The sequence below is a fragment of the Daktulosphaira vitifoliae genome, unplaced genomic scaffold, assembly GCF_025091365.1.
Source record: "Daktulosphaira vitifoliae isolate Bord-2020 unplaced genomic scaffold, ASM2509136v1 Scaffold_2, whole genome shotgun sequence".
NCBI classification, from domain to species: Eukaryota; Metazoa; Arthropoda; class Insecta; order Hemiptera; family Phylloxeridae; genus Daktulosphaira; species Daktulosphaira vitifoliae.
This window is the reverse complement of record NW_026099573.1, coordinates 19,382,698-19,391,890: the sequence shown is the minus strand read 5'-3', so window position 1 is coordinate 19,391,890 and position 9,193 is coordinate 19,382,698. Positions and strand designations below refer to the sequence as shown.

Sequence of the window (9,193 nt, the reverse complement as noted above, 5' to 3'; positions counted from 1 at the left end):
TTGCAATTTTTTATAAGCCATTGAAAATAAGTCGAATATTGTTATGAAAAGGACAGCCTCTTTCTTTTAATATACTTAATGGATGGACATTAAAAGATGCAAAGAATCTTTCCACAAAATATTTATAGTTAACATCTAAATCTTACTATTTTATTTTTTATTGTAAAGAAAGGGGGGTAAATGAAGTACATATGTCTCATCTATAATGTTAACCCAAATAGTCGGGACACATATTTTTTTACTTATAGTATATAACGAGATTGAAGGACGCAGTATTTCCTGAACATTTTCAAAAGTTCTACTATTTATACGTATGTTTCAAGTTTTAAATTTTGTATAAGAAAAAAGGTCAAATTAAAAAAAAAGTATTTTGGATGAAAGGGAAATGTATGAAGTACTTTTATTTAACATTTGTTTAAAGAGTGCAGTATTTCAGTAAAAAAGAGTTTAACTTTATAATTAATGAAGGATTAGATGCTCATTACTGTAGATTCCCAAACGGTATTTTAAAATAACAAAAAAATTAACTAGTTGTGCATTTTTTAAAAAGTAATAACGGTATATAATAGAAATTATAAAAAAAATTTATATAAGGAATGTTTAAAATAAAAATTTTTTAAAAGAACCTGTGGTTCTCTAATCTTGCCTTTTTTGATAACAATGAAAAATGTACAAAAATACAATAAGTATAATTTTTTTAATTATTTATCAAAAATTAGAGGTTTAAAACAAAAAAAAAAGTAGTTTCAAAAGAAAATTAGGAGTTTTGGTTCCCTAACCTCCCTTTATTAATAAATCAATTAAATATACCTTAATCTTAAAAACACTTTCAAATAAATTTTTGTACAATTTATACAATTTGCGATTTTTACACAAAAATTGTTTTTTCTTTAGCTTAGTTTACTGATTTTATCATGACGACAAGTCTTGAGTGCAAAATTTTTTTTTCAATATAAAGTACATTACTTTTAAGTTTATTTTATAAATAAAGATGTCAGGATTTTCACAATATTTTCAAAAGTTACCTTTTTTGATCCCTCTCTACAAGGAGGTACATTATTCATTCATTTTAGTTTTTATGATAAAAAAATAAACATTAACTCAAAAATTTAATAATTTTCTTTTAAAAATATCGGTATGAAATATCTTAGATTGTAAATACATAAAGTGAAGAAAATGTTGAAGTAATGAAGTTAAAAATTGACAAAATGAAAATTTTAATAAATAAATTAACATATATAATTTTAACAAATTAGTAGTTTAAAAATATTTCCTCTGAGAGTAAAAAATACAAAAACAGTATCAGTATATTTCTGCTTAGAGTTTATGAGGTAATCGCAAATTTTGTTTAAGTCTTTTTTGTGATGTGAAAACCTAAAAATTATTTTATTCGTTTTAGTTTTTATTTAATAATAACTATTTATTCTTACTTTTTTGAAAAAATGGACATATCTGATTCAATATTAGACAAATCAGTCAGCGAACCTAGGCATTTTATTAACTCTGCATCAACATTCAATGCTAATATTTCTACACGGACTTTTGATGACAATTTCATTAATGTCTTAGATACAGCATTGGATATCTAGAAAATTATAAGTTGTTTTTAAAACATATACGCTAAACATTTTTCATTAGGCTTACTTGATTTTCATAACGTCTTTTTATATTGGTTGATAATTTTTCTTCAGTAAAAAATATGATATTGACATGGTGATTGTCTTGCTGGGATATTAGTCTATTTTCATTTTTAATTGAAATATTTACTTGAGTATTAGTGTTAGTAACACTATTCTGACGGTTCTTACGTCTCATGGATTCTAAAAATTCTGAGATGCTCATCAATTTATCTTGAAACCTAAATAAAAATAGTAAATAAGAAAACATTTTTTTTTAATGAAACGTTTAACTCACTTTTCTTCCAAGAGATGTCTAAATAGTATAGATTTTGTTTCTTTAAGCATGGCAATATTTGATACACATAATTCATTACAATAATCTTGAATTTGTTCCATGGTCTATGAATCAAAAGTAAAATGTCATAATAAACTAATAGTAATTTGAATATAAACAGTATACCTGTTCATCATCTAAAACTAAACTTTTAATTCCCATTTTCCATAATTCATTAGCAACATTTAATTTTTCTTCAGTCATATTACTGTTGCTGTATGATGAACAAAGTATTACATCAATACCTGAAGATTCCGTTTGAAACAAAGCAGCAAGTTTATCTAATGAAAAGCTAATTCCTGTAGCTGTTTGTTTTATATCACTAGATAAATCTACATTTTTTCTAAAAAAAAAAAAAGACATTTCTTATAATTTATACATATTTAAAGCAATATTTGAAGATATAAAACCTGAGCGCAGATATGAGTTTGTCATATCTTCCTCCAGCAGCTAAAATATCATATTCTGTGACTTTTTTTTTATGTTTGTTTGCGTAAATTACCTCAAAGAATAAACCAGAGTAGAATTGCATATTATTAAGCAATCCAGGCTTTATAACAATAGAAAACTATAAAATAATATAAAGAAGTCTTATGTAGGATAAATACTTTTTATATCAAATAGTTTTCTATATTACTTGTATATTGAGTTTTTGAATGTGCTTTATAACAGTTTCAAGTTGCCGCAAACCTTCTCTGCAGAATACTCCACATTTAGATTTACGAATAGTAATTTTTTTACAAACTTCGATCATATCATTAAAAGGGAGCTCCATAGAAAAAAAATTGATTGCAGTGTTTATTTGATGGTTAGCAAATCCTAATTCTTCTAATTCTTCAATTTGTTCTGATTTCAGACTGTTTTTATTCTAAAATAAAAACAACATATAAAACAATAATAAGTTTTGATGCCATATTATAATTAAGTATATATTTAAAAATTAAATGTAAATGCACATGAATCTAAAAGTAAATTTTTCACAAATAGTAATAAATAAATTTACCTTTAGTTTAGTAAAATGGCTACATAATTCTAAATGGCGAGCTCTTTCTATACCAGAATACATTAAAATTCCTTGAATTAAAGATGTATGATTTAAATTTATTACACAACTACTTTGATTAAAATCTTTAAGTTTATTTAAAATTTCTGATGCAATTGATAGTAATTCAGCTTCAGCAAATAAATCACCTTAATAAAATTTAAAAGTGAAAATAATTTTATAGAACTACATTTCAATAGAGTGACATTTAATTAAATTTTACATCACAGGGTTTTTTTTACCTTGTGATGAGCTGATTATATCAAAGGCAGCTTCATAAAGTTCTCTTGGATGAACTCCATAAACTCTTCTTTGCCTGTATACTCGATCAATAAAATATCGTTTCAAGTTAGTTATACTTGGATTATGAGCCAAAAATCTAGCAAATGGTACTCTAAGATTGTGTGGTATACAAGTCATTCCACCCCAACGTGCCATCATAGTTACTGTATTGTCATTGACCATACCATTTAGAGCAGGCATTAATAATGGAGTGTACAACATAATTCCTCCATGAAGTTGAAAGACTTCTTTTACTAAATCTATTATTTTATCAATATGGACGTAATGAAGCACATTTCTACCAGTTGACATTGTAAAAATTATATCTTCAACAGGAGAAACTTCCTATAGGTAGTCACAGAAAAAAACAAAAGGTTTTTTATATTCATAATATTTATAATAATAGACTAAAATTAATAATAATAATGATAAAACTAATTTGATTGTGTCATTTACACAATCACAATGAAAAACATTTTTGTTAAATTGTCAGCTTCTCAGTAAAACCTCTTAAATCACAAAAACCTTTTTTTGTAAAAATATGTATTCATTATTTTTTTAAACATGTTTATATTATAATAATAATAAAATTTCATGGTAAAATGTTTTACATTTATGCTTAAAATCTAAAACTTATATCTACAGTGATAAAGCATAACCGAAAATCGCTTCTTCTGTAAAATTTGTGAAATATGACTTATGAGATTTTACCACATAGTCGAAAAAATGTTTACTAAATTAATTACATAAAATAAAATAAAATTATTATTAAGAATTAATTAATGTTCTCTTTTATTTTTAACAAAATCTGAATATAATAACTTAATAAGTCCCACTATTATTAATTAAAGATTGCTAAGTAAATTGATTCTTACTTTAAGGTAAAAAAAATGTTATTTCATTTTTATAATTTAATAGAAAAACTTTTTGGATATATTATATTACCTGATTGAAACAAGCTTCAATAAGATGTTTGTAGTTTTTACTTTTTGAGTTTGATAGCGTGTTTCTCACCATTTCGTGAAGTTCAGTATCTTTTAGCTGTGGAGGGGGGATGTACTGACTCTGTAGAATCTCTATTGAATTTGGCCGTTTACATGGGTCATGGTTTAATAACCACCAGTTAATGAAAAAGAAAAAAAATATATTATTTTCATTAAAAATTAGTCAGGTAGACAAAAGGTTTTATAAAATATTAACTAACTTAATAATATGTTTTTGAGTAGGTTCCCCTGTTTTTAGAAATTCTTCTGGTAGTATACAATCATATAACCTTAAATCAGTTAGTACTTTTATTCGTTCCATATCCGTTTCAAAAGGTTTATGACACATTTCAAAAAATATTATGCCCAAACTGTAAATATCTACTTTCTGAAAAAAGAAAAATGTATCCTTATTTTAAATCAAACTTAATTGTAATAGAATTTAATCAGTGCTTGAAATTAAAAAAAACTATTGTTTTATAACAATGTATTATTTTATATAAAATTATTTATTAAAGACATTTATTGTTGTTATATTAAAAGCTAAAGGAATAATTTGTTAATAGTGTTATAAAAAAAATTGTAACACAATTAAATGTTATAAACAGATGTTTATTATTACAATGTTATTTACATTTATGTTTTACTGAATATTATTTTTAGTTTTGTTTCAAGTGAGCGATATATTTTAAATTGTAAATATATGAAATTAGAAAACTATAATCTTACATACTTCATTATACACTGCTTTTGGGCCCAAAATATTTAGTTCAGGAGCAACATATAAAGCAGTACCAATATTTCCTGTTTGAGATGTGTCAACATCTAAAATTTCAGCAACATTTGCTGGGTCTATATCTGCTATATGCCTTTTAAATATTTTTATAAAAAAAAATCAATACTTTCTAAGCTAAAAAATAAAAACAACGATTTAACTTAATCTGACAAGTAAAGTAACTTTTGTTCTAACAAATATTTCTTATTAGTTTTTCTTAAATAGGTGCAGGTTGATTTAGTATAATTTTTATCAAGTACAATAGTAAGAATAGGTATGTACAATTTTTAATTGAAAACTATTAAAAATTTTCTCAATACATTTTTTACTGAAATATAATAATGAATTAACTATTTATCAACTATTTATGTTAGTTTTACAGATAACAGAAGACTCATATTTGTTTTTTTAATAATTAAAAAACTAAATTGATATCACTTGTCATATCAAGCAGAATCTTTATGTATATAATTCTATTTAAAAAATTATTTTTATACCTTTGAATAATTGTTGTGGCCAGACCAAAATCTCCAATTTTCACATGATCTTCTGAATCAATAAATATATTAACAGGTTTAAGATCACGATGTATTATACCTTGTTGATGAATATAAGATAAACCTTCAACAATTTCTCTTAATAATCTCCATACTCTTTTTGGATTTTTAAATAATCCATTATCTACAGCATTTCTAAATATTTGAATTATTAAAATAGTATAAAAATTTGTTAAAAATATATTCATGTTGATCTTACCGTAGAGTACTTTTTTCACAAAATTCCATTTGTATATACATAAATTGATCAATTGAATCAAATGAATTATTGTTTTCTTTTTGATTACAACTATTTTCATTAAACTTTGTTGTAGAAAATTCAGAATTCTGTGCTGAGCATGAAGAATGTCTATTAAAATTAAAAATAATATTATAATTAACAATAATCACAAAATATTTTAGATGATATTTATTAAAAACAAATACTTTAAAAAAAAGTAATTACTTAAATGTTATCCAATCACTATCATCATCAGAACTACTACTATTTATTTCTTCAACTAAATTAGAAAGTCTCCAACTACAGCTAATATCTTTTAAGGGATTGAGGTCAGATGTTTTTACTATTTTCTGATTACAAAAAAAAAATCAAAATAAATTTATTTTATTTCTGAAAATTTGCTTTTAATCATATATTTACATTTTTTGTTGGTGTTTCTTTTTGACTTTTATTAGCTACTTCAATCCAAGAATTAAAATATCTCACTACATTTTCATGGTTAAGTCGAGATAGTAATTTTACTTCTCTAGTAATTTTTTTATTTAAGTTTTTATTTTTCCTATTTAATTCAATTCTTTTTATAGCGTATAAACAATCATCTAATTTATTTTTAACCTGCAAAATGTTTTCCTTCAATATTTTAAAAATTTGATAAATTAAATAAAATTGTTCAAGCTTTATGCATGTATATTATTATAAAAAAAACAGTAGATTTATTTTTATCAAAATTTATAAGTTTTTGTTGAAACAAATTAGGAAAAATTAATAAATTAACTAGGTTTTGCCTTCTTTACTAACAATAAACAATAGTATTAGATAGGAAAGTAACTATTAATAGCAAAGAAATAATAATAACAAATAATTTTTTTAAAGATTAATATTTCAGGATATTTACTCTAAGAACATCTCCAAAAGCTCCTTTACCAAGCCAATCAAGTATAATGAATTCTTTGTCAAGTCTAGATCCAGTGGATACAAAATTGGAATACAAAAAATCATGGCTATCATCAGACCACATACTTTGATCCTAAACTCAGTAAAAGTACTATTAAATATTATCAAATATAAGTATAATATTAATTTTTCAATAAAATATTTAATAATGAAAATTTCCATGTAAATTAATAGATTATAAAATATATAAGTTTTAAGTTATGCACATAATAATATAAATTACTTTTAACTGTTTTTTGTTTTTTTTTAATGGATCCTCATTAATTTCAGTATCTCTGAAATCAATAAACAAAATTTAAAGTATAAGAATACACGGTAATATATAATACCAAACTTAACTTTATCTAAGATATTTCTGAGGCGAAGTTTGGTAGGGTGATAAATTAATATCAATCCTCCAATACTTTTTCGCTATAAATATATAAAATGAAAGATTAACAGTGGGAGAAATAATAACATATACCAGCGAGCCATATCAGAGTGATTCGAGGGCAGATTTTAGGAGTTTATAGAAGTGATGGGCATTTTCAAATATTTTAAACTATCAATAACTATTCAAATTGTTTTCATACAACCAAATAGTTTATTTTAACATAAACTTCAAATAGTTTTAAAAATTATTCAAATGGGCTACCGAGTGGTTTTAAAAAATATTCAAGTAGTTCTACCTAAAATTTTTATTAAGTACACTTAATTATAATAAGAAGATAATTAACAAATACTTAAAATAAATTATTATACAATTAATAATAATAAAAATTAGTGATGGGCATTTTCAAATATTTTAAACTATCGAATAACTATTCGAATTGTGTTTATACAACCGAATAGTTTAATTTTAGCATAAACTATTGAATAGTTTTTAAAATTATTCGAATATATTGTGTAACTAACAAATATTTTTACTATTCTAAATAATTTTACAAATTTGAAATATAAATTATATTAGATAGCTAATTAACATCAATAACATTTAGGCAATACTTCACCTTTATTTTTTTTAGTTTATTTGATGGATCAAGTAATATCTTAGTTATTAATAGAGTGAAGAGTTATATGCATTTATAAATTTTGTTATAAAACAAAATCAACCAGTCAAATTTTTACTATACAATTATTTTATAATTTTATGACTAAGTTACAAAAATATTTCAAAGTGGTTTAAACAAAAGTGATAAATACATATAATTCCATGTTCTAATTTATTTACAAATAAATAAACAAACAAATAATAATAATCAATAATTTAACATACTTTTCACAATAATTATCTTCATCATCTTCCCAAAAAAGATCACATGAAATTTTTAATGATTGATTTTTATGCATTCTATGTTCTTCTTTTAATGCTTCTCGTTTCTTAGATATTTCATTAAAAATAAGTTGTCTCTAAACCATAATTTTTTTCATTAATAACTAGTAAAATGTATGACATTAAAAAAAAATTTTTAAAGGAATTAAAAATTAGTAAAATTTTACTGTGAGTTCTTCTTTTTGCTTTTTAGTATGTATTTCTTCTAGCTCCTTACGATGTTTTCTAGACATCATTTCATCGTAAAAAGATTCATAGTGAGGTTTATTATTTAAAGACAAAAAACTCTGAAAATAATAGGTAATTTAAATATTTTACTGTAATATGAAGTTTCATAAAATAAATTAATAATTTGTATACCTGTATATACTGAACAAGTTCAAATACCATTACTTCTCCAACATTTTTAAAGGCTAAGTCGATTAATTTTTTTTCCAAACGTAATAGATAATTTCTAGGTAATCCTTTAGCATTTTCAAGATTAATTAAAGGAATTCTAAAAATTAATTAAAAATCAATAAAAATATGATGTAGAACAACTTAAACAAGTTTTAAACTTACTCATTAGGATAGTTTTTTGATGCCATAATATGCAGGTCAACCTGTGTATTATTCTGTTGCATATAAATTGCACTCTCAGGTAAAACAGTAATAGTAATATTTAGAGGTTTCCATTCATTTCCATTCATTTGTTCATTGTTATTCCTAAGTTGATCATTGAAAATGGACTAACAAATAAAAAAAATGTGGAAATAAAATAGTAGATTTCATATATACTGGTAAGTGAATAAATATAAAAAATAAACCTGTAATGCTTCCAATTCATTTATTTGACGTTCTTGTAGAGTTTCTGCCATCGAGACGATTTAAAAAATATTTATTCACAAAAATCATTTAGTTAACTTAACTGACATTAAAAAAAAAATTTTTAACTTTAATTCTGATATCATAATTTAGTTAAGAATTTAGTAGTTCAAAAAATACTATAATAATAACATAGTATGTATCAATACATATAATTTTGAGGAATCGTAACTGATTTATCAGCTATAATTTTTCACGTGAGCTTTATCAACTGCCGGGTTCAAATTACGCGTTGATTTTGATCAACGACA

At 23.3% G+C, this 9,193-nt stretch overlaps 1 protein-coding gene across 2 annotated transcripts; it reads right to left on the bottom strand.

Moving 5' to 3' along the window:
- Positions 1 to 953: 953 nt before the first annotated feature.
- Positions 954 to 9,120, bottom strand: LOC126899393 (eIF-2-alpha kinase GCN2). Of its 2 annotated transcripts, XM_050674280.1 has the most exons (23): positions 8,885 to 9,120; positions 8,640 to 8,806; positions 8,439 to 8,574; positions 8,246 to 8,365; positions 8,022 to 8,155; positions 6,990 to 7,041; positions 6,708 to 6,839; positions 6,233 to 6,427; positions 6,038 to 6,162; positions 5,792 to 5,941; positions 5,533 to 5,727; positions 4,994 to 5,129; positions 4,482 to 4,648; positions 4,223 to 4,397; positions 3,238 to 3,622; positions 2,957 to 3,144; positions 2,591 to 2,821; positions 2,364 to 2,521; positions 2,080 to 2,296; positions 1,915 to 2,018; positions 1,645 to 1,858; positions 1,431 to 1,585; positions 954 to 1,374 (listed from the first exon to the last, which is right to left on the bottom strand). In XM_050674280.1, exons 1-23 carry the CDS (start codon positions 8,933 to 8,935, stop codon positions 1,245 to 1,247), a joined length of 3,717 nt encoding a protein of 1,238 aa, XP_050530237.1. In that variant the 5' UTR covers positions 8,936 to 9,120; the 3' UTR covers positions 954 to 1,244. The 2 variants fall into 2 exon arrangements, with proteins under 2 accessions (XP_050530237.1, XP_050530238.1); XM_050674281.1 differs by lacking the exons at positions 8,439 to 8,574; positions 8,640 to 8,806; positions 8,885 to 9,120 and having other exon boundaries at positions 8,022 to 8,182; positions 8,246 to 8,348.
- Between the last annotated feature and the right edge of the window lie 73 nt (positions 9,121 to 9,193).